This window comes from Poromitra crassiceps (genome assembly GCF_964638095.1).
Source record: "Poromitra crassiceps genome assembly, chromosome: 22".
NCBI classification, from domain to species: Eukaryota; Metazoa; Chordata; class Actinopteri; order Beryciformes; family Melamphaidae; genus Poromitra; species Poromitra crassiceps.
The window spans coordinates 4,982,605-5,008,392 of NC_139647.1; the positions used below are offsets into that span (position 1 = coordinate 4,982,605).

General features: G+C 47.9%; 1 protein-coding gene across 1 annotated transcript; it reads left to right on the forward strand.

Annotated features, from left to right (window-relative positions):
- Positions 1 to 270: 270 nt before the first annotated feature.
- LOC310796108 (uncharacterized protein) lies at positions 271 to 24,393 on the forward strand (the record flags this gene model as incomplete). Its single annotated transcript, XM_083658257.1, has 18 exons — positions 271 to 532; positions 1,549 to 1,686; positions 2,464 to 2,638; positions 4,172 to 4,348; positions 4,661 to 4,808; positions 6,147 to 6,207; positions 7,381 to 7,944; positions 8,569 to 8,699; positions 10,973 to 11,048; positions 11,990 to 12,142; positions 12,378 to 12,553; positions 13,188 to 13,279; positions 13,436 to 13,527; positions 13,714 to 13,785; positions 16,410 to 16,770; positions 16,930 to 18,458; positions 19,621 to 19,721; positions 24,214 to 24,393. The coding sequence occupies 18 exons, from the start codon at positions 271 to 273 to the stop codon at positions 24,391 to 24,393; spliced, it is 4,488 nt and encodes a 1,495-aa protein (XP_083514383.1).
- Between the last annotated feature and the right edge of the window lie 1,395 nt (positions 24,394 to 25,788).

Genomic DNA, 25,788 nt, shown 5'->3' on the forward strand with positions numbered 1-25,788 from the left:
TATAGGGGTATCTGGAATATTATGGTACTATGACTTCTTCATACTTTGAAACTGGCTTCAATCAAGGTACAATGATCTTATCTAATGGAGGATGATACAGTCCTTTTGTCCAAGCTGAGTGGGGGACCACCAAATACCAGAGGATCCAGCTCCCCACCGGGCCCTGCCCCCTACCCCACCGCCCAGGCTGCCCCTCCTCTCTCCCCGACATTAGAACCCAGGTCCCCCCCTTGTCTGGATGACTAAGGGCAGGGGAGCTGGACGGACAGCATGGCTCACTCCTCTCACGCCCCTGGCCGGAGAGGGCAGGTGCAGGGGAGCCGGCCGGCCAGCGCGGCTCACTCCTCTCACGCCTCTGGTGGCCGGAGGGAGATGACGAATGGAGGGGGCCGCCCCCACCCCCACAACGGAGGCCAGGCAGGGGGGTCCCACGCGGCCTACGCGCGCTACATGCAGAGGAAACAGCACCGCCACAGGTGCAGGTCCTCCTCACCCATGGGGAGAGTCATCCTCATCAACGCACCTGTTGATGGTGAGTCTGGGACACACGGTCAGGTGCCACTGTCACACTGTCACACTGTCACACTGTCACACTGCCACCGTCAACAAGAGGCATTTAGCTCAGTCAACCAGGGCTAGATTGATATATTGGTTTGCTGATACTGTATATCAGGGCAGATATTGGCTTTTTATTTTTTTTTAAATCTGCAATATTGGCTAATCACCGTTGTCCCCCTCTGCTGTGATTGATATGATGCCGTTTGTAAGATTATTTGTATATTATATATTTGGCCAATACATATTACACTGATTGTCTAAGGAAGTCCAAAGTTGAATTCATTACAATAAAAGACTGTAGATTCCACACAAGTTTATACATTCAGTGACCCATTTACCAAGAAAGAATTCAATTCTTGGGGAAACACTGAATAAACACTTGCAAATCTGGTGTTTTTTGGGGGGCATGAAATGGTCACATTTAAAGATATTATTATTAGAGTAGATTAGAGTATTTAGTAGTGTTGGACCTCAGCCTGTTACTGAGCCGGTTGTGCCGGTTGAGTAACAAAGTCGTCATTTGTGGGGGGCTTTCGGGTCTCGTTGAAGAGGCAGATGGCAGTTGGGAGGAAACTGTCCCTGTTTCGAGAGGTTCTGCTACTGCCAGACATCTGTCTTCTTCCAAGGGGGAGGGCCTTAAAAACTTTAGGACCTGGGTGGGGTGGGTCGGCCATGATTTTCCGAGACCGCTTTAGCGTCCTGGCAGTGTGTAGGTCCCGAAGGGATGGCAGGCTGCATCCGACCATCTTTTCAGCATGTATTGTATTCAGAAAGGCCCATACGTCATACAGAGAAAACACACTGTGGGGCTGTGCCAGCCTGAACTTGTTTATTCAACATTATTCTAACGGGAAGTACACACACACACACACACACACACACACACACACACACACACACACACACACACACACACAGTGGCTGTTACATGTGTGTACCTGTGTTTTATGTGGTTTGAACGTGTGTGTATTTTGTGTGTACTGTATGTAGGTGGGGATGACTGTGAAGATATTCACACAGTGACGGTGGATAAGAGTCCAGATGGCCGTCTGGGTTTCAGTGTCCGCGGGGGATCTGAACATGGACTTGGCATCTTTGTCAGCAAGGTGGAGGACGACAGCTCTGCAGGTTAGCAGTGAGTGAGTGTGGGGGAGTGTGGGGGTGTGTGGGGGTGTTGGCCTGTCTGTGTGCATGTGTTTCACGTGGTGACTGTGTGCTTTTGTTTGTGTGCTCGGTTCTGTTTATGTGAGTTCGGTTCTGTTTATGTGTGCTCGGTTCTGTTTATGTGGGCTGGTCGCCAAAATAAAATGCCTGCATTGTACGTTTCTGCAATCCACAGATATGTCGAATATCACGTATATATATATATATATATATATATATATATATATATATATATATATTATCACTATATCAGTTTTGGAAGCAAAAATAATATGTTGCATATCAGGTTTCTAGATATGTGTATATCAACGTTATACAGTCTGCTATAGAAATAGTGCGGTGGCCAGTAAGGGTGTTGTGGCTGGGGTTGATGGGGGGCATAAATACTTGCCTTGCTTTCACACTGGAGGGCCGCATGTTTGATCCCCAGGGTTCCCAAAGTCTGCATCTCAACCATAAGTCACATAACGTTTTTGTGATTTAAATCCTAACCTTAACCAAACTGTTATATTTGCCAAAACATAACCACATTTGTTAAAGTCGTTTTATTTGTGTTGGAAAGGCAGTGAGATTAAAAAAAAAAATCTAATTTATGTTGAGATTGTGGCTTTGCAGAAACATAAGATAAGGCGTTTTGGAAACATAAAACGCCCGACATTTTGTTTCAAATCTTTGTTGATATTGTACGTATCCATGGATTACATGACTTGTGCGTATGGTGACCTCTGCCTGTGTCTTCAGAGCAGGCTGGCCTGAGTGTGGGCGATAAGGTGGTGGAGGTGAATGGGATCAGCCTGGAGAGCATCACCATGAGCAGTGCTGTGAAGGTCCTGACAGGCAACAACAGGCTGAGGATGGTGGTGAGGCGGGTGGGGAAGGTCCCCGGCATCCGCTTCTCCAAGGAGAAGACCACATGGTGAGGGGGAAGGGCCGAGTGCTGGTGGTGCTGCCAAAATGAAATACAATTATCCACAACTAAATGTGTACTCAAGAGTCCAAGTAACAAAGGAACCAACTGGTTACTGTATTGAATGTGCTATACGTAAGGGATAATGTATATTGAGGCGGTGATTACGGGGGGAAATAATGACCGACAGGTGAATGATTGAGCCCGACGCGCAGCGGAGGGCTTAATCGTTCACCTGAAGGTCATTATTTCCCAGTAATCACCGCCTCAATATACATTATCCCGCTTAGAACACGGCCTACAACTAAATCATTCAATAATCTGACAAAAATAATTATTCAAATAGATTTTTTAATAGCGTTTTCAACGACAAAGCGGTTTCATTCGTAATTGGCACACAAGACACCACAGCTGCAACTGGTTGGCCTATTTAGTAGTGTTTGCAGACAAAATGCTCTTATCAACTGATTAATCCAGGTGTGGCAGAGCAGTGGTCGGTTGTCGAGAAATAATGACCGGTGAATCTTGTTGATTGACCAATCAGAATCGAGTATTCAAGAGAGCCGTGTTCTAAGTAAGGGATAATGTATTGTGAGCCGGTGATTACTGGCGAAATAATGACCGACAGGTGATTGATTGAGCCCGACGCGCAGCGGAGGGCTTAATCATTCACCTGAAGGTCATTATTTCCAGTAATCACCGGCTCACTATACATTATCCCGCTTAGAACACGGCCTACAACTAAATTATTTCAGTAATCTGACAAAAATAATTATTCAAATAGATTTTTTAATAGCGTTTTCAACGACAAAGCGGTTTCATTCGTAATTGGCACACAAGACACCACAGCTGCAACTGGTTGGCCTAATTAATAGTGTCTGCAGACAAAATGCTCTTATCAACTGATTAATCCAGGTGTGGCAGAGCAGCGGTCGGTTGTCGAGAAATAATGACCGGTGAATCTTGTTGATTGACCAATCAGAATCGAGTATTCAAGAGAGCCGTGTTCTAAGTAAAGGATAATGAACCAGCTGGTTACTGTATTGAATGTGCTATACTGTACGTAAAGCCTGATGACAAGGTGTCCATTACCAGGAACTAATGGACGACAGGGAGGGCAGACACTCAGATGCTGGTTTACTTGTTTATAGCTGAGAAGGGGAAACTTGCCGTAATGTGCAGAGCGTGATCTTGTTTTCACCACCGCTGACCTCTGACCTCTGCATTTGTCTTGCGCTAAGCTCAAACGTTATCTTGCTGTTGGGGGATCTTGGTTTCATGTGGCGGTGCTGGATGGATTACCAGTACCACTGAGACCTTTATGGCTATTTGATTAACTGATACAAGAGGCCCAAGCTCAGGGGGGAATAGACCCTCGTGTGTGTGTGTGTGTGTGTGTGTGTGTGTGTGTGTGTGTGTGTGTGTGTGTGTGTGTGTGTGTGTGTGTGTGTGTGTGTGTGTGTGTGTGTGTGTGTGTGTGTGTGTGTGTGTGTGTGTGTGGGGTGATGATCATATCTAACATGTTTGCACATGTGTGTGTAGGGTGGATCTAATTCACAGGCGGATGGTGGTGGAGGAGAACGGTCGCACGCCGTCAGACACCAGTTCAGACAGCGCCCCCCGCAGGATCGTCCACCTCTACACGACATCGGACGACTACTGCCTGGGCTTCAACATCAGAGGAGGAAAAGAGTTCGGCCTGGGAATATATGTTTCCAAGTATGGACCAAGGCTAGCTGCACGTAACACTCAATAAATGCTGATGTGAAAATACTGATAATACTAGAGAGGGCACTCTGTTGGTGGAGGTAATAATAGATGCACGTAAACTCATTTGAACAGCAGGACGGTGTAGTATGGAGGCTGGAGGTGGCGGGTTCAGGCCCCCATCCGACCCGCTGAAGTGTCCTTGAGCAAGACACCGAATCCCTATCAAATCTCTTTGGAGGGGAGCGAGGGAAAACATAATTTCCCGGGTAGGAATCAAATATCACATTATGAATTCACTTGCACTTTTGTTTTGTGTCTTAGCATGGACCCAGGCGGGCTAGCAGAGCAGCATGGCATCAAAATGGGGGACCAAATCCTTGCAGCCAATGGAGTGAACTTTGAAGACATCACCCACAGCAATGCAGTGGAGGTCCTGAAGTGCCACACCCACATCATGCTGACCATCAGGGTGAGTCTGGACTCCAGTACTGTATCTCGTGTGGCTGTGTGAACCACACTGCTGTACCCTAACAGACACAATATGAACAAGCACCATAAATTACCTTTGTGGTTTGAATGAAACAACATCATACAACAAGGCAGTATTACATATTTGCATAGGATTAAACATATCAATTGATCTTTGTGGGAGTGGGGCAGAATCAGTGGTGTAATAATGAAGTCATAATACTTTGTTACAGTACTTTTTTTTTTTTGAAAGTATCTGTACTTTACTCGAGTAATTATATTTCTGTCAACTTCCACTTTTACGCCCACTACATTTCCAAAATAAAATATATACTTTTAATCCAATACAACATTCCCCTGAGCATCTTCGTTCCTCGTTACTACAAAATAAAATCGGAAAGAAACTCGGTAGGCTGCAAGCAAGCAGGTATTGTGTGCAGGGGAGCAGTACTTAACTCCTGTCATTTTTTGACAGTGCAATTGTGTGTGTGTGTGTGTGTGTGTGTGTGCGTGCGTGCGTGCGTGCGTGCGTGCGCGTGTGTGTGTGTGTGTGTGTGTGTGTGTGCGTGTGTGTGTGTGTGTGTGTGTGTGCGTTGTGTTGAGTGTGTTTTGAGTGTATGCATGTGAGCTCTCTTAGGTCTGACATTCCTGCGTGCTCATTTTACTCCTCTGATCTCAGGTTCCATGTGTGAAAAACAGCCAGGCACCACGTTCATTATTCAAAGGCAGTCAGGGATCAGGTTATAATCAGCAGAAAGCCTCGTTTTATGTCTTCCTTCAATGCTGTGTCGGACTGAATTATGGCTCCAAATCACACCGTGCGACCGGCCGCGGGTTCGGTTGCTGAACGCCCCCACAGCTGCATATCTGAGGCTTTTAGGTAGATCTGAGACGGGGCCTGGAGTGACTCCGCTCTTTGACCTTAAATACTCTCTGTAGGTGAGAGACGATCCCTCAAGGTGGATATAGCAGCACACTAATTATCCTCCTGACCCAATATAGCTCTGTCCTTGTAAGGAATGTTGTGCATGAGTTGAATTAATCAATTGTCCAGGAAATGTAGAGCTTTTTATATGCTCCTGGCTATTTTTAATTTCCAAGTTTTGTACCGTAACACATCTCTCTCTCTCTCTCTCTCTCTCTCTCTCTCTCTCTGTCTCTCTGTCTCTGTCTCTCCCCTCTCTCTCTCTCTCTCTCTCTCTCTCTCTCTCTCTCTCTCTGTCTCTCTCTCTGTCTCTCTCTCTCTCCCTCTCTCTCTCTCTCTCTCTCTCTCGCTCTCTCTGGCTCTCTCTCTCTCTCTCTCTCCCCTCCCCCTCTCTCCAACACATTCACTCTTCAGGAGGCTGGACGATACCCTGCCTACAAGGAGATGGTGGCAGAGTACAGTTGGCTCGACAAATGTACGTTTTCTATCTTAGATGAATGTTGACCATTAAACATGATTTTATGAGATAGGGCTCGAGATCGTGTTGGTTATAAATTCTAAATGAGATGAGTGAAAACCAAGAGGCGACACTCCAATGCTTTTTTTTGACAACAGCACTGCCACCATTTTGGCCTGAAAAACACCTCCTTGCACCAATGGGACAACAGCAGAACGTTGTGCGCTGATGTTGCAATGGAACAACAATCTATTGACTGTCCGTTTTTTTAATTATTATTATTATTATTTTTGGGGCATTTTTGCCTTTATTGGATAGGACAGTAGGGTGAGAGGAAAGGTGGGGAGAGATAGAGAGAGGGGGGGATGACATGTGGCAAAGGACCACGGGTCGGATTCAAACCCGCGTCGGCTGCACGAAGAACTAAACATTCGACTGTCAGTTCTTAGCGATGAAAGTTCTTTGGTTGAACAGCCTATCAGCTTGAAATGATCCAGCACTGAATGTTATAGAAGAAGATATTAAAGACGGGTCTGCCCCATTGACAGTACATAATATCTGCCCCCAAGACTTTTTACAGAGAAGTCATTGGAATCCTAAAGTCTCATTTGTCTTTACAAGGACACATGTTGTGTTTACTTGGACATCTCTCAAAGGAAAAGTGGAACACTGGCCGCTTATACTAAAACCCTGTCATGGCTTTTCTTAGCAGGCCTCAAATACCCTGTTTTTTTCTTTCTTCTTCTTCTTTTTTTCCCTTCTTCACTTTGATTTGAGTTGTTCTAAAAATAGCCAGGGATTAATTTGTGTCGTCAAAGGCAGCTCAGTCGTCGGGACCTGACATCTGGGTCGCTGGGTGTTTCTTCTCCAAGGATGTCTTTGAAGATGCAAAGTCCTTCTGGGTTTTGCATTTCAAAACAAAACAAGGAAAAACTCTTGGTCCATGTTCCTCGCACCCCAAAAGCCAATGGGATTAATAGGATGTAAGGTCATAGGTCAAACAGAGCTAGTCAACACTAAGGAGACACTAAGGAAACACATTACACATTTGATTGACTATGTAATCTTGTAGCGTTTGTGTTGGGTCAGCTGGTCGGTTTCCTAAGGTACAGGTGTTGCATTTGCCTGGAGTTGAAAATAATATTCTCAAATCTCCTCTCCTTGATTGTAACAGTGGCGCTCTCTCAACAGTGGCCAATGGCGTCCGCGCTCCCTCCTCGCAGGGCTCTGACTCCTACTCCTCCGCCTCCTCCTTGTCCTCCGGCACCCCGCTCAGCTCCCTCAGTGGCCTCTCTCAGGTCCTCTTCCCTCCCATCTTCGGCCACGACATGGTCGACGTCGCCATCTCCACGGAGGACCGCTGCTACCCGCGACGGCCGAGCAGCGCCGAGCGCACCTCCGAGACCGCCAGTCAGACCGACCCGCACCCTCCCAACTACCACTCCAGACACGCCCCCTCGCCGCACGCCTCGCACCCGTCCTCGCCGCAGCACGCCTCGCACCTCAGCAGGCACGTCTCGCAGACCAGCCGGACGCTCGGCGCCACGGAGCTGCTGAAGGACACGGTGATACGCGGGAAAGGGGAGGGGCCGAGGGACAAGGGCGGGGCCCCAGAAGGAGGGCGGGGCAGGGCGAGGACGCTGTCGGAGGAGGAACGGGAGGCGGCCAAAGCCTCGGCCCAGACGGAGGTGCTGATGGCGCTGAACAAGCCGCGGAAACCTATCAGCCGCTCCCAGAGCCACATCACGGAGAAAGGTGAGAACTACAGGCTCAAAGATATTGTAAAGAGATTTGAATGGTGGATGTCAGTTTGCTGCATTGCTAGTAGTAGTAGTAGTAGTAGTAGTAGTAGTAGTAGTAGTAATAAATAATAATAATACATTCAACTTATATAGCGGTTTTCTAGATACTCAAAGTCGCTTCACACACAGAATAAAATCATTTAATATGTACATTTGTAGTGGTAAAAAATAAGTAGAATATAAATAATGGGGTTAGCACGTGAGTTTGAAGAGGTGGGTCTTGAGGGCCTGTTTGAGAGATGGTAGGGGTGTTTGCTTGACGGATGTGGATGGGGAGAGTGTTCCAGAGGGAGGGTGCAGCAACTGAGAAGGCCCTGGCGCCCCAGGTCCGGAGCTTGGTCCTGGGGTAGTAGTGGTGGTGGTGCTAGTAATAACTTTTGGCCTGGGATCGTCAAAGCCTGTGTTGAGGGTCACACAAGAAAAAAAAAAATCCAAGAAATCTAAGAAAAAGTCTAAAACCAACCATTTAATGATTTGACTTTTTACTTCACAGTTCCTCAGTGTTGAACAGTAATTTCTTCAGGTTTCATCCAGATTTTTGAAAACTATTACAGACTGAAATGTCTGCTGCGGGCAGGGCTGACGACAGGAGGAAGACGGAGGGAGGAGGAGGGCGGCCATCGCCCGGCCTCTCCTTCCTCGTCCGGACAGGAGGAGCAGCGGGAGGAGCGGGCGCGGCGCGAGGTGGAGCGGCATCCCCCTCCCTGTGTCAGTCAGGAGAAGCCATGGCCACAAGGGCGGCGCTGTTCTTGTTGTTGTTGTTGTTCTTGTTGCCGCCGCTGTCGGGGTCTCGAGCAGCTGAAATCATCTCCAGCAGCTGCCATTCTCAACCGCCTTCTCCATCGTTGGCGTAAGTGCCAATAGGTCGGCGCGGGCTGGACATTTGGCTCTCGCGGGCTGGACCTGGCCCGCGGGCCGCCTATTGGGGATCAGTGTTGTGCATCTAGCCGGCACCGTGGCTCCTGGGTTAAAACCGCTGGCTTGCTGGGGAAGCTTAGGTCTGACTGGGGTTAGTTCTTGGATGGGAGACCATGGTGCTGGAAGTGGTGTTGGAGGACGAGTAGGAGGTGCTCTTCCCTCTGGTCTCATGAATAATATCCCCATGCCCAATGCCCCAGGGCAGAGACAGGGACTCTGTCCTGTGAGTGAGCACCGTCTTTCGGATGAGACGTTAAACCGAGGTCCTGACTCACTGTGGTCAATAAAGATCCCATCGGCACTGCGCAAGAGTAGGGGTGTAACCCCCCACGCCCTGGGGGGTGTAACCCTGGTGCCCTGGGGGGTGTAACCCCGGTGCCCTGGCTAAATTCCCACACAGGCCTTCCTTCCATCATGGCCACCTAATCATCCCTCGATATCCAATTGGCTTTTTCAGTCCTCAACTCTCCACCATGAGATCTGATGTGTGGTGAGCGTTCTTCTGGCGCAAACTGGCTGCCGTGCATCACCCAGGTGGGTGCTACACATCTGTGGTGGATGACTTGAGTCCCCCCCCCCATACACACACACACACTCTGGGGGCTTTGAACAGCCTATATAAATGCAATCAATTATTATTATTAATAATCATAGATATCACCTAAACATGTAACTATATACTGTACGTGTAACCCCTACCCACTCTCCATCATCGGTGACAGTCTGACAATGAGAAAATAAAATGAGAAACCTGAACCCAAACCAACAGAATATAATAACAATACCACTAATGATGATGATGATGATGATGATGATAATAATAATAATAATAATAATAATAATAATAATAATAATAATAATTAATCAACTAAACATGGTTCGACTTGATTTGTATTGTTGTATTGTTGTTGATCATATTGGCAAACTCATCTCATCCATCCCATTGGAGATGTCTCACCTATCCATAATGGCTGAGTATCGTGGCAACAGCGAGCGAGCTAAAAGCGTGTTCAGTGCTTTAGCTGATGCAGTAGGGCACTACCTGCATTCACACTGTAATCAGATCCACCTACGAGCTTGATCCCTCTACAGGGCAACAGTCAGTTGACCAGGCAGTGACCCCTCAGTCCTCTGTCCTACATAGAGTAAACAAACAAACCGCTCCATGTTGCTGCTTTCAACTCCAGACACAGTAGAGCACAAAGTTAATGCAGTCCTACTGAATGGCTGCCCTCTCTTCTGACTTGTCACACTTCTGTGAGAATTGAATAAGAAGAAGCATGAAATATCCATCTAAGCCTTCAGAGGTGCCGCTGCGTTATATTATATATTATTAAATATTCTTTTATAATTGATCTGACCCTTTCATAGCAGCAGGAGCGGGCCTGATATGAGCCATTTGTTATGTAAGCTGGAGGGCTTCTGCCCTGTGCTCTCAGTAGATCAGGGTGTGTTCAGGACACTGTGCTCTCAGTAGATCAGGGTGTGTTCAGGACACTGTGCTCTCAGTAGATCAGGGTGTGTTCAGGATGCTGTGCTCTCAGTAGATCAGGGTGTGTTCAGGATGCTGTGCTCTCAGTAGATCAGGGTGTGTTCAGGACACTGTGCTCTCAGTAGATCAGGGTGTGTTCAGGACGCTGTGCTCTCAGTAGATCAGGGTGTGCTCAGGACGCTGTGCTCTCAGTAGATCAGGGTGTGTTCAGGACGCTGTGCTCTCAGTAGATCAGGGTGAGCTCAGGACGCTGTGCTCTCAATAGATCAGGGTGTGTTCAGGACGCTGTGCTCTCAGTAGATCAGGGTGTGTTCAGGACACTGTGCTCTCAATAGATCAGGGTGTGTTCAGGACACTGTGCTCTCAATAGATCAGGGTGTGTTCAGGACATGTGCTCTCAGTAGATCAGGGTGTGTTCAGGATGCTGTGCTCTCAATAGATCAGGGTGTGTTCAGGACATGTGCTCTCAGATCAGGGTGTGTTCAGGACATGTGCTCTCAGATCAGGGTGTGTTCAGGATGCTGTGCTCTCAATAGATCAGGGTGTGTTCAGGACACTGTGCTCTCAATAGACCAGGGTGTGCTCAGGACACTGTGCTCTCAGTAGATCAGGGTGTGCTCAGGACACTGTGCTCTCAGTAGATCAGGGTGAGCTCAGGACACTGTGCTCTCAATAGATCAGGGTGAGCTCAGGACACTGTGCTCTCAGTAGATCAGGGTGTGCTCAGGACACTGTGCTCTCAGTAGATCAGGGTGTGCTCAGGATGCTGTGCTCTCAGTAGATCAGGGTGTGCTCAGGACACTGTGCTCTCAGTAGATCAGGGTGTGTTCAGGACGCTGTGCTCTCAGTAGATCAGGGTGTGCTCAGGACACTGTGCTCTCAATAGATCAGGGTGAGCTCAGGATGCTGTGCTCTCAATAGATCAGGGTGTGTTCAGGATGCTGTGCTCTTAGTAGATCAGGGTGAGCTCAGGATGCTGTGCTCTCAATAGATCAGGGTGTGTTCAGGACGCTGTGCTCTCAGTAGATCAGGATGTGCTCAGGACGCTGTGCTCTCAATAGATCAGGGTGAGCTCAGGATGCTGTGCTCTCAGTAGAACAGGGTGAGCTCAGGACGCTGTGCTCTCAGTAGAACAGGGTGAGCTCAGGACGCTGTGGCTGCAATTCCTCAATATTACTGTGTCAATTTCCACAGTGGAAGATTTAGTGCAATGAACAGAGAAGCTGACTGGAAGAGAAATGAACAGTCTGTACTCATAGAGGAGTGTGTGTATCACGCAGTGCTATTGACTAAGAGTAAGCATAGAAGCATACAAGGGCTAATGCATTATGCCGTCAACAGCAGACACAGATAGGCTCAATGTTGTCCCGTTCTCGCTGTGTTTCTACACCACTTAGTGCACATTTGAGGACTATAACAAAGATGAAATGTAACTGCCCTGATTCAGTTTCTCGAGGTAATATTCTGTGCAGACTTTACACTCCAGGTTTTCCTTCTGTTAGATCTGTATCACTTGACTCCTCTAGTGGGGTTCCAGCCAGCACAGCAGTCTAGACTATGTTGTCTCCTGTTTGTTTGCCCCATCCAGAGGACAAGCAGAAGAAGCAGAAGAAGCATCAGAAGCAGAGCGAGGCACGGGGCATCACCACCCTGCAGCGCTCCAAAACCTTTGTCCAGCACCTGTTCAAGAAGGAGCGGAAGGACCGCTCCAAGTCACCGTCGTCCCACCATGGGGACAGAGGTGAGGACTGAGACTGTGCCATTGTCCCGCAAGACACATTCCTTTCTTCCCTAAACATCTTCTGAATTCTCCCATTTAAACCCACATGGCTAAATACTACAGGGTCCGATATAACAAGTCAAAGTATTTCATCCCATGGGCAGATTTCTTTGACTTGTTTCATGAAAAATTTGAACACTAATGTCAGTGGAAATAGTTTCTCTTTCAGCCAGAGTTGTTTGTTGTTTCACCTTAGACAAAGAGCGGGGTCGTCCCTTCACGCTCCTGAGCTCCCCGAGAGAGACGCGTGCTGGCGTGAAGGACCAGAGCATCTCGCCGCGGCCGGTGGAGACCCTGAAGCAGGTGGAGGACATGTCAAAGAAGCTCCTCAGCCAGGACGAGGTGGCTGCTGTGATGAGACACTGTCGGCGGGTGAGAAATGTCCACCTCACGTTACCACAGTGGCCCTCTGTCCACCTCACGTCCACCTCAATGTCCACCTCAATGTCCACCTCACGTACCACAGTGGCCCTCTGCTGTGTTTGTGTCAGTCAACTTGAAGTGTTCCCAGTGTCTGTTTGAGTTTCTCTGAATGATAGATGTGTCTGGCAGTGGTGGTGACAAAAGACGGATTTGGACTGTCCTTTATGATTAGGATCGAATATCAGCAATCATCTGATCCCCGCTCACACTCATCATCAGCCACTCACAGCCACTCTCACAGGATCAGGTCCTCAGCCAGCCTCTTTCCACCAATCTGCATAAGATAGCAGGTCCACTTAGAGCACAAAGTGCCTCTGCTGGTAATGTGCTGCTCAAACACTACTGAAGAGCACAATGTGACTCTGCTGCTAATGTGCTGCTCAAACACTACTGAAATCACTGGTGGGTTGTGTGGTCTTCTAGGGAAGGTGAATATGGAATAGTCCATATCAGAAGATCTTCTTCAACCCAACACATGAATTAAATAAATCACAAATAACGAAAGTTGGTTCTTTCGCTCTTGTTCTCTGCATCTCATTCTTCTGCCATGTATTATTATGTATTAATTTAATTCTCCTTTCAGTTTTTGACGGAAAATGTGATTGAGGATCTAGTGCGCCCCCTTCTGGCAATCTTAGACAGGCCAGAGAAACTGCTACTGCTCAGAGAAATAAGGTGAGGTGCTAAGCGTGTGAAGGTGTGTGTGAGTCTTTGAGTGTGTGTATGTATGCGTGTATGTGTATGTGTATGTATATGTGTATGTGTATATATATATATATATATATATATATATAAAGCAGATGTAATTGAGTGTTATCCTGTCCCCTGCAGAATGCTGATCCCTGCCACTGAGCTGGGCCGTTTTGACAGCATGGTCATGCCCTTTGAACTGGACGCTTATGACATTCTGAAGAGTCGCTCTGGTGAGCAGAGGGTGCATGATGAAGTATTTAGCTTTGGTCTTTCAGTTCTACAGGTGAACTTAAAGAAACAGAAGCATAAGAGATGTAGAAGTTAGATCAGAGCAGATGAGATTACACAAAGGGATCTGTGCTCAATTATTGATGTCTATTTTAGACTCCTTGTTTTGTCGATGTATTTCTCTGCAGTGCATTCTCCAGCCCTGCGTTCTCCTGCTCGCAGTGGGACCCCTCGACGCCACCTCATCACCCCCATCCCAGGTACTGTGGGTTACCCTTTAAGTGCATCATGTGTACAGTGTGTATATGTCAATCTCTCTCTCTCTCTCTCTATTTCTGTGGCCTAATTCTCTCTCTCCCCCCCTCTCTCCATCCAGATCTCACATCCTTATCTCTCACTCTCTCTCTCTCACTCCCTTATCTCTCACTCTCTCTGTCACTTCCTTATCTCTCACTCTCTCTCTCTCTGTCTCTCTCTCTCTCTGTCTGTCTGTCTGTCTGCCTGCCTGGCTGATGGCCTCTCTCTGATCCCAGAGGGATATTAGATACTTTCCCTCTCTTCTGTTCCCTTCAGCTCGCTCCTCTTCTGCCCCGTCTCATATCCGGACTGCCAAAGTCAAACACCTGCACGTGCAAAACATATCCTGTCCTTCGCATTCCTTACACACACACATACCCACCCGTATATAAAAATACACACTACACACACACACACACACACACACACACACACACACACACGCACGTACACATTACACACTATCTCAGGTTTCCTGTGCCCGCGCGGTGGCAGAGGCTTGTATTACATGTGTGCTGCCTACAGAAAGGACAAAGAGCCGACTCGTACTGACTCTTAAACATGCCTGAGCTGCTTCAATAATACACTCTTTACACTCTTTACACTCTTTACACTCTTTACACTCTTTACACTCTTTACACTCTTTACACTCGTGCTTTGAGACTTTTCATTCAGTGTTTCAGTCTCATTGAAGAGACACAGAGACACAATGAGGCCTCACTTTAGAGTGCACACTCTAAAGTGAGGCCTCATTGTGTCTCTGTGTCTCTGTGTCTCTGTAGTCAGGCCCGTAACTACCATACCAATAAAATAAAATAAAAACTCTGACGTATTATATATACACATATATATATATATATATATATATATATATATATATATATATATATATATATATATATATATATATATATATATGTATATATATATATATCTGACGTTATATATACAGGTATATATATTACGTCAGAGTGACTACAGCCATCTCACTTTCTGGGGTCACAGGTTTAGGAGTCACTGGGTCAACATATATAGAGTCACAGGAATGAGTCTGGAAAACCAGGATGCTACAATAGCACTTTTTGTATGTGGATTTCGGTTAATTGCATGAAATAAGGTCTTTGGTTAACACAAGTTTATGAAACAGCGAAGTTTGTGTTCAGCAAGATCATCTTCACAAAAGAGGAACACTCTTTTTTATTTTTGAAGCATAAATGCCTTAAATGCCTTTTCTTAACGCGATTTTGAGAAAACGCTTCGGAAGTCATAAAAGTGTTCCTCATTTGTGAAGGTTATCTTGCTGAACACAAACTTCGCTTTTTCAAAAACAGACCTTATTTCGTGCATTTAACCGAAATGCCCGTACAAAAATCCCATTGCCTTTCCCCCGTATGAACCAGCAGCCTTTCCCCCGTATGAACCAGCAGCCTTTCCCCCGTATGAACCAGCAGCCTTTCCCCCGTATGAACCAGCAGCCTTTCCCCCGTATGAACCAGCAGCCTTTCCCCCGTATGAACCAGCAGCCTTTCCCCCGTATGAACCAGCAGCCTTTCCCCCGTATGAACCAGCAGCCTTTCCCCCATATGAACCAGCAGCCTTTCCTCCGTATGAACCAGCAGCTTTCCCCCGTATGAACCAGCAGCCTTTCCCCCGTATGAACCAGCAGCCTTTCCCCCATATGAACCAGCAGCCTTTCCCCCGTATGAACCAGCAGCCTTTCCCCCGTATGAACCAGCAGCCTTTCCCCCATATGAACCAGCAGCCTTTCCCCCATATGAACCAGCAGCCTTTCCCCCGTATGAACCAGCAGCCTTTCCCCCATATGAACCAGCAGCCTTTCCCCCGTATGAACCAGCAGCCTTTCCCCCGTATGAACCAGCAGCCTTTCCCCCATATGAACCAGCAGCCTTTCCCCCGTATGAACCAGCAGCCTTTCCCCCGTATGAACCAGCAGCCTTTCCCCCGTATGAACCAGCAGCCTTTCCCCCGTATGAACCAGCAGCCTTTCCCCCATATGAACCAGCAGCCTTTCCCCCATATGAACCAGCAGCCTTTCCCCCATATGAACCAGCAGCCTTTCCCCCGTATGAACCAGCAGCCTTTCCCCCGTATGAACCAGCAGCGCAGCAGGGCCCGTATGAACCAGCAGCCTTTCCCCCGTATGAACCAGCAGCTTTCCCCCGTATGAACCAGCAGCCTTTCCCCCGTATGAACCAGCAGCGCAGCAGGGCCCGTATGAACCAGCAGCTTTCCCCCGTATGAACCAGCAGCGCTGGGACTTCTGGGTAAGCCTACAAAAAGACATCATCCCTGCGGTGCTCTATTATGGAAGCAGGAGAGAGCTGATAGGGCATTACTCAGGTGCTCCGTGTTTTCACAGGTCGAGGTGGCCGAGTCCGACCTCTGACCTCTCACCTCTGAACAGCCAGAGAATGAGATGCAAATCAGAGCGTGATGTGAATGGCAGCCACGTCTTCTTGTCCCGTTCAGAACTGACTTCTTAATGCTCAGAGAGAACGGTGTGTGTGTGTGTGTGTGTGTGTGTGTGTGTGTGTGTGTGTGTGTGTGTGTGTTTGTGTGTGACCAGACTCCAGAGGTGGCTTCCAGCTGCAGCCGGTACAGGACATGCTGAGGGACCGTCAGCTGGTCGAGGACTTGGAGAGGCTGCGTGCGTCCGGGCTCCAGTCGGGCCACGTGCCCCCGTCCCGTGCCTTCCTCCCCCTCCTGGACGTCCCCGTGGACGCGTACGCTTCCTGCGCCCTGCGCTCCCGCACCCCCAGCCCCTCCTCGCCCTCCCACCACCACCAGCAGCATCGCCACATCTCAGAATCCCCACACAGCACCGCCCCTCAACGCGGGCGCCAACCCCCGCTCTCCCCGCTGCGACCCGATGAGGCCTCCTCGCTGGCCGTGTCGGAACCGAGAGACGCCACTTCCGAGCGGGCGAGGTCTGTCTGTTTGTTTGTTTGTTTGTTTGTTTGTTTGTTTGTTTGTTTGTTTATTCGCACAGAGAAAATAACAATGAGTTGAAAACAATTTTCTATAAGAAAAAATCATATCAATCTTGTCATACCTCATGAAAATGATATAGTACTGTACTCTTTCAGGTCGCCTGTGAGGAACGGCCACGGCAGAGCGAGGGGGGAGGCCAGTCCTGACAGCAGGCGGAGGACAGGGGAGACCAGCCCTGACAGCAGGCGGAGGACAGAGGAGACCAGTCCTGACAGCAGGCGGAGGACAGGGGAGACCAGTCATGACAGCAGGCGGAGGACAGGGGAGACCAGTCCTGACAGCAGGCGGAGGACAGAGGAGTTCAGTCCTGACAGCAGGCGGAGGACAGGGGAGACCAGTCCTGACAGCAGGCGGAGGACAGAGGAGTTCAGTCCTGACAGCAGGCGGAGGACAGAGGAGACCAGTCATGACAGCAGGTGGAGGACAGAGGAGTTCAGTCCTGACAGCAGGCGGAGGACAGAGGAGACCAGCTATGACAGCAGGCGGAGGACAGGGGAGACCAGCCCTGACAGCAGGCGGAGGACAGAGGAGACCAGTCATGACAGCAGGTGGAGGACAGAGGAGACCAGTCCTGACAGCAGGCGGAGGACAGAGGAGACCAGCTATGACAGTAGGCGGAGGACAGAGGAGGCCAGTCCTGACAGCAGGCGGAGGACAGAGGAGACCAGCTATGACAGTAGGCGGAGGACAGGGGAGCCCAGCCCTGACAGCAGGCGGAGGACAGAGGAGGCCAGCCCTGACAGCAGGCGGAGGACAGAGGAGACCAGCTATGACAGTAGGCGGAGGACAGAGGAGACCAGTCCTGACAGCAGGCGGAGGACAGGGGAGCCCAGCCCTGACAGCAGGCGGAGGACAGAGGAGACCAGTCCTGACAGCAGGCGGAGGACAGGGGAGCCCAGCCCTGACAGCAGGTGGAGGACAGAGGAGACCAGTCCTGACAGCAGGCGGAGGACAGGGGAGACCAGCCCTGACAGCAGGCGGAGGACAGAGGAGGCCAGTCCTGACAGCAGGCGGAGGACAGAGGAGACCAGCTATGACAGTAGGCGGAGGACAGAGGAGACCAGTCCTGACAGCAGGCGGAGGACAGGGGAGCCCAGCCCTGACAGCAGGCGGAGGACAGAGGAGACCAGTCCTGACAGCAGGCGGAGGACAGAGGATTTCAATCCTGACAGCAGGCGGAGGACAGAGGAGACCAGCTATGACAGCAGGCGGAGGACAGGGGAGCCCAACCCTGACAGCAGGCGGAGGACAGGGGAGACCAGTCCTGACAGCAGGCGGAGGACAGAGGAGGCCAGCCCTGACAGCAGGCGGAGGACAGAGGAGGCCAGCCCTGACAGCAGGTGGAGGACAGAGGAGGAGTACACGGAGGTGAGCGTGCACGTTCCCACGCAGCGCCGCGGACGCACCCCGCTGGTCGACGTGCGGTTCGAGGCCCCGAGCCCGGCCGGGAGGAGAGCAGGCGGCGGGCGGCAGGCCAACGGAGACGCACACAACGGCCACGGGGCGAGAAAGAGAGGGACACGCTCACCTGACGACTACGACATCGTGACCATCTCCAAGCCCAAGCAGTCCGTGGACTACGACATCACCACTGTGAACATCTCGAAGGCCAAGCCGTCCCTGGGTGAGGACAGAGCAGAGCAGAGACATGCATGGAGTGGACACTTTGATGACACATTTGGATGGAGTGCATTGTTGTACTTGATCTGTTGTGTCTGTTCCATACACTTACTAATAGCATCAATATCCACAAGTAGGGAAGCACGATATATCGGCAAGAATACGATATCGGTATCGGCCGATGATAATCGCCTATATCGGTATCGCCCCGATGATGAAAATAACAATAATATATTGGTTCTTGGTATCAGCCAAAAATTTTCTATTGAGAGGAAACAATCTGTGGTAAATCTACGATTTATCGGCTTTTCCAAATATTTTGGAAATAAAGATACATTATTATTATTTTATTTTTCAAATTCACAGTGTTTACATGTGTTTTTCAGTATGTCCAACATTTGATGATCATAGAAACTTGTTTTTATACAGATCATATCGACATCAGTAAATATCGGTTATCGGCATAACAGCACTGTTAAAGGAACACTCCGCCCATTTTCAACCAGCTTTGTATCATTAGAACATCAGTAGTATATCAGAAAACGCTTTTGAAGTCTGTCATTTAATTTGACAGTTATTGAGTGTTAAAGTGTGGACCAGTGACATCACTGGTCCACACTAACTCAAATGAATAACTCATTAACTCAAATCAACTCTCAATAACTGTCAAACTATTCATCATTCATCTAGTTTGACAGTTATTGAGAGTTGATTTGAGTTAATGAGTTTTTAATTTGAGTTAGTCCACACTTTAACACTCAATAACTGTCAAATTAAATGACAGACTTCAAAACAGTTTACAGTTTTCTGAGATACTACTGATGTTCTAATGACACAAAGCTGGTTGAAAATGGGCGGAGTGTTCCTTTAACAATATCAGTATCAGCGCAAATGTTCATATCGGTGCGTCTCTATCCACAAGGCTATCGTAAAGCTGTCGATTTTAATATTTGTACTCTGCATCACCAGTAGAGGTCAGGGCGTCACTTATTGCTAAACTGAGAGCAGTTTGGAAGAGTTCAAAGCTGTTGTGTTACCTGAGAAAAGAACAAAACAAACTAAGCCTACAGTGTGTTTTTTACAGTTAAGTCCAAGTTTAGAAGCTGGGAATCTGAAGTGACCAACCTGCCCCTCAGTTTCTATTGCTTCCCTATGTGTGTTCACAGGCATAAGCATCTCTGGAGGGACGGAGTCCAAGGTCCAGCCCATGGTGAAGATTGAAAAGATCTTCCCTGGAGGAGCTGCCTCTACAAACGAGGTTCTGAAGGTGAGCGCTGACAGCAGAGAGCAGGGAGAAAGCCCACAGACTTAAAACGGGTCACAACTTGAATGGCAATACAATCGAACAAAAATTAACGGCTGGGAGAAAGTTGAGGCGACCTTCTCTGACTTTTCTTTTAAGAATTAAGCCTTTTGCTTTCATCTAAGCTTGCTGCTTCACATCACCGTGGTTTGAGAGTCATCCATGCTGGCTGTGTGAGTGTGTTTTGACTGGCTGTCAGTCCTCTGTACTGTGCTTATGAGTTATTGGTATACGTGGTTGTCTAAGAATGAAGTGTGTGTGTGTGTGTGTTTGTGTGTGTGTGTATGTGTGTGTGTGTGTGTGTGTGTGTGTGTGTGTGTGTGTGTGTGCGTGTGTGCAGTGAGGAGTGGAGAGGAGATGGGTGGAGAGTCGTCTCAAATGGCCCATCGCCTTCATTATAGATGAGCTACATGGGTGCTGGCCCCCTAATGTATTGCTAATATACTGCCTGTACGGTAACTTAACAGTCATCCATGAACTTGGCTCGGCTCACTTAAAACACACATGATACACACACTCACCCGCAGCAGATAACCAACACACTAGAAATGAACATTTCAAGCCCAAGGTGCAACGGTCGAGCGACCATTGCATGAAGATACTTAAAATGTGAGGGGTGAAAGTTCAGAGGTCAAGGTTGGTGAGTGAAAGGGCGATGTCTGAAGTAGAGCCAATACTAGTGTCCAATACTGTGTGTGTGTGTGTGTGTGTGTGTGTGTGTGCGTGTGTGTGTGTGTGTGTGCTAACAGCTAGATATCCAGTGACAGTCTTTCCCAGGTCTGCCTGATTAGAGTGTCAAACATGCCAGGGATCCAGTATCGCCTAAGTCTTTTAACTTCCAAGAACTTCCCTCTTACAGTCCCCTCTACACACACACACACACACACACACACACACACACACACACACACACACACAAACACACACACACACTTGAGACAAAGACCTAGTTGCAGGAATAAAACGTTGCCATTTGACGCGTCTGTAAACCAGGGATATCTTATAGGTCGAATTTTTACGTAAATTTGAAACAAGACGTTGGCAGAATATATTTCTAAAACGATACATTTTACGTCGACAATCTCAACATGAATTTGAACCGAAATTGTGTTGAAATTGAAAAGCTCGCTGCTCTTGATCCTGCAAAAGGATCTGATGGAAGAAAAGAGGTAAGAAAGAGCGAGCGCCTGACAGACAGACAGACAGACAGACAGACGGACAGAGCAGTCACAGTGTCAGGAGAGGAGAGGCCAGGATGGAACAGAAGAGGGATGTTGGTGTGCGCCAAAAAAGACAGAAACTGGCAAAGAGAGCAGGGCTGGAAAAACAGATTGAGGCCATTAAGACAGAGAAGTATTTGGTTCGGCTCAGACTCTCTCTCTCTCTCTGACACGTGGACACCTTTTACTGACCGCTGGTATCTGCTGCCTCCCGGGCTCTGCCTCTGCTATCTCCCACACTGTGAGTGCAGAGGGAAGTGAGAGCGCTGTTAACATGCACCTCAACTCCACATGATAACACACTATCAGTGTGTGTGTGTGTGTGTGTGTGTGTGTGTGTGTGTGTGTGTGTGTGTGTGTGTGTGTGTGTGTGTGTGTGTGTCTTCCCATTAGTTGTGTATGTGACTCTCCTGCCACCTTCTTGTATCAGGGGACATGTGGACCTGAGTTGGGCGAGTGTGTCATCATGTGCTTTGTGTTTCGCTGGCTGGGCCTATATTTAGAGCCACTCTTCTCATGGCTTTCTATGCGTGTGTGTTGTTAAGCCAGAGTGAAATAACACATGTTGTTAAGCCAGAGTGAAATACACATGGGAGTTAAATTCACCAACAGTTTATGATCTGACTGATGCACCACTTTGTGTACTAGGGATGCGCCGTGTAAGGATGGCGAGCAGGAGATGGGGCAGAGGCCGGCTTCAGGTTCACCACAGGTGTTTATTCTGTGGGAACCAGGCATTTTCTTGGTGGGTAGTTGCAAAACAAATACTAAAATACAAAAAAGGCTTAAATGAAATGAAGCTAATGAATCAAAAAGAACTACACAAAATGACAAAATAAATAACAGAACTAAACTGAAATCCTTCACCTAGGCTACTCCCATGGATAACTTGGGGTCCTAGTTAAACAGACAGCAGTTACTGGTCTCACATCTAGGGTGAACAACAGAGTGAGCACTGAGCACCTACACAAGGTTGAGAGCTGGCTAAATACTCTCTAGCCCCTCCCCCAACACAGAGCAGACAATCAACATCAATTAACTGGTCAAACAGATCAAGGGTTTCATTCAACACTCATTGGTACATTGGCATCACTGGATCACTGGATCCAATCCCATATTGCAATTTCCCGATCATCCTAATACACTCAATAGATTTATATGATTTATATTTCTAAGTTTGAATCCTCTCCACTCACTCAACACACCTGGCCCCAACGAGGAAACACACCTGGCCCCAACGAGGACTGCCAGGTGCAGCAGGGAAACAAACAATCACCCTCAATCAACATTGATGCCATGACTAAATCTATAACAGACATGAACAGTTAAATCAGGTCATATTTAGCATGTAGGCTTGAGGACATGCAGGCCTCCCCATGACACACCGATATGAACATTTTGGCCGATATACCAATAACCGATATTAACAGTGCTGTTATGGCCGATAACCCATGTGTACCGATGCCGATGTGATCTGTATAAATACAAGTTTCTATGAAATGTTATACATACTGAAAAACATGTTCACACTGTGGATTTAAAAAGTCGTGCTTTCTTTATTTCCAAAAGAAAATTCCATAAATAATAGATTTATCCTCTTGACATTTTTCACCCGATACGATAACTGATATTAACATTTCTGTTATTTGGACAATCCGGGTAGTGCAGCGGTACATTCCCTGCCTACTGTACCAACACAAGTGTCACAGGTTCAAGCCCCTGTTTCGAGCATCCATAGAGGCCCAATTGGCCGTGTCTGCGGGTGGGAAGCCGGATTAAAGCAAATTTTACATACAAACTTTGATAAAAAATGAAGTATGGTAGGAATATTATTTAAAAATGTACGTTGTGTTTTTGACATCACACCAAATATTACCATTCCGTTCAATGAGATGCACATTAATCTGATTATTTCACATGATTTTGCATCCATGAACCATATTCTGATATATACTGACATCGAGAAAAATGTTCTCGTTTCAGCCAACAGGCCTTCTTCAGCGTTGCTGGCTCGTTCTCTCTTCTAACCATAATCTCCTCATCTTCTAACCAGCCCTGAATAGAATGGATTAGACCCTTCTCACGGAAGGCATTTTGTGTCGAAAAGGCAGGGTTAACACAGGTGCAAGCAAAACACTAATGAGGGTTTCCAACTTCCATGATTGGAATTTGGAAACCCTCATTAGTGTTTTGCTTGCACCTGTGTTTATTCTGCCTTTTCGACACAAAATGGCCCCCGTGAAAAGGGTCTATAGCACAGAGTAATATATCTATTCATATCTAATGCCTGGAAAGGGAAAGGGACACACTTTGGGGAGATACAACAATGGCCGTTGGCCATTGTGTGTGTGTGTGTGTGTGTGTGTGTGTGTGTGTGTGTGTGTGTTGCATGTTGCTAGCCTCCACTGAGGTGGAGCGTGTTAGGCACTGGCAGGTGCTTCCTCGGCAAGCGCCGATGACATCACATACAGGAAGTTCCAAAGTTTCGCCACAATCCACTCTCATCCTGCAGGAAACAGCCAGCGAGTGTGTGTGTGTGTGTGTGAGTGTGTGTGTGAGTGAGTGTGTGTGTGTGTGTGTGTGTGTGTGTGTGTGTGTGAGTGTGTGTGTGTGTGTGTGAGTGAGTGTGTGCTTTTGTGTCTTTGTGTGTGTATATGTTCTTTTTTCCACAACCTTGTGCTGAAGGGTGAACTTGATGTGAACACTGGTGACGGCCTTCAGGGAGAGCAGAGCCCCAAGTCTCTCTGGCATAAATCACCATCCCGCTCCCGGGATCCCGGGACCGGGTCACTGCGGCTTGATGGAAATGGTCTGTGCTGTTCTTCTGGAGAGATATATCAGATCTGCAATTAGGCCCCGCCCCCTTTTAGGGGGAAAACACAAGCCTTTCCGCCATTGACTTCAATGTAAAATAGCACTACCCCCCCAAAAAATTATAGAAAAATAACAGAATCAATCTCATTTATTAATGACCCCAAAACACCATGACATGACAATATATTACAACTCGTCTGGCCATAGAATGGGCAAGATACACCGTAAATAAAATCATGTGACTCATGTCACATATTTTTATTTTTTTACCTTTATGTGTGTGTATCCCTTTAAGACCGCGAACCGCATGATGCGGTTCGCGGTCTTAAAGGGATACACACACAAATGAGGGATGTACACGCAAATGCTGCATCAGGTATCAATGGGTTAATACATGCTGGCCTCTTTGTGTGTGTGTGCAGGCGGGGTACGAGCTGCTGTCCGTGGACGGGGAGAGTCTGCAGGGCGTGACTCATCAGCATGCGGTGGACGTGGTTCGCCGATCGTTCGGCAACAAGGCCAAAGACCCCATGGTGTTCGTGGTCAAGGTCCCCAAGCCTCGCGCCGCCGCCCCCTCCAGCCCCAGGAGACCCACGGACTAAACCCCTCCCTCTGCCCCGCCCTCCTCGCTGGGGGAGGGGGGGGGGGGGGGGCATCAAGGACAGCTGGGAGCACAGACTGATCATCACAGCCTCGCCTTTAAACCTCCAGTTCCCTGGGGGGGGAGGGAAGCTGCGAGGAGGATTCGTCCCAAACAGGCACCGCTGGGCGGGCGAAGAGCTGCGGTCACAGCGGAGAGAGGAATGGATGCTGTCTCCGTAACGCACAACAACAGTACTGGTTCTGTGAAGGGTGGAGGGAGGGTGGAGGGTGGAGGCGACGTAGCTGGAAACATGTCGGAAAGAAGGAGAGAAAGGTGAACGTGGTGGAGCGGTTCTGTAGGTTGAACTTCAACCTGGGAGCTTATCCAATCAGAATAAAGACTGTTATCAATTACTTTTGCTACATGAAACGTTGAAATATAAATGTTGACTTTTATAACATTCTTAAGTGTTTTTAGCAAATATTTTTAAATGACAGGAAAGAGCACTGACTAAAACCATAACAGGACAAAAAAAAAAAGCAAGCAACGTGTAATTTTCTAAGGGATCTTTATGGGACCAGTGATATGATCGTGTGGTTCATGAGTTTCTCCTTGGTTGAGTTTTATAGTTTGATTGTGCCACCGTTCAGCGCGTGGCAGCCTTGCAGTAAAACCCCCTCAAGACTGTCTCGTTGGTGGAGCCAGCTCAGCTCAGCTCAGCGGCCGGAGCATCTCAATCCATCGGCTCTGCAGAGGGGAATGACCTCAGCCTGCGTTATGAGATTGATAGATTTGTCCAGATTAAACCCCTGTATTAGAGATTAAACCCCTGTATTATGTCAAAACTGATAGTTTGGGTTTAGTGGTTGTCTGGGGGGGGATTATTACAAATTGCTGCTCAGTATTTTTGGTGCTGTATTCCTCTGGCAGAAGTGCGTGTCCTCAGTTGAGAGGCTTAGTGGCACCATGCTGTGGACTGAGCCTATGCAGACATGATGTGGAGGAGTTGGAAAAACATGTCAATGAGAAATGCAGCACACAGTTTAAAGCAGAAGAGAGGAGGGGAGCTCCGGACATAAGAGTATTCACTGTGTCTTAAAGGAACAGTTCACCCAAAAACGACAATTTTGTCATCTACTTAACCCTCGTGCCAGGTGAAACACAGGTGAGGTTTGTCCATATAACACAGGACACCTAAATGGATTGGAAGTTGCAAACGCTCATTCATGTTTTTGGTTGCACCAGACCCTGTGTTTACCCTGCCTTTTAGACACAAAATGGCAGCCGTGAAAAAGGTCAATAGAGAGGCAAAGTGAACGTCACTTCCTGCTTCAGCACTGTACCAGAGATTTTCTTCCGCAATTTATTTTCCATAGACATTTTGTAAAATGCTTATAAAAAATAATTTTACTTG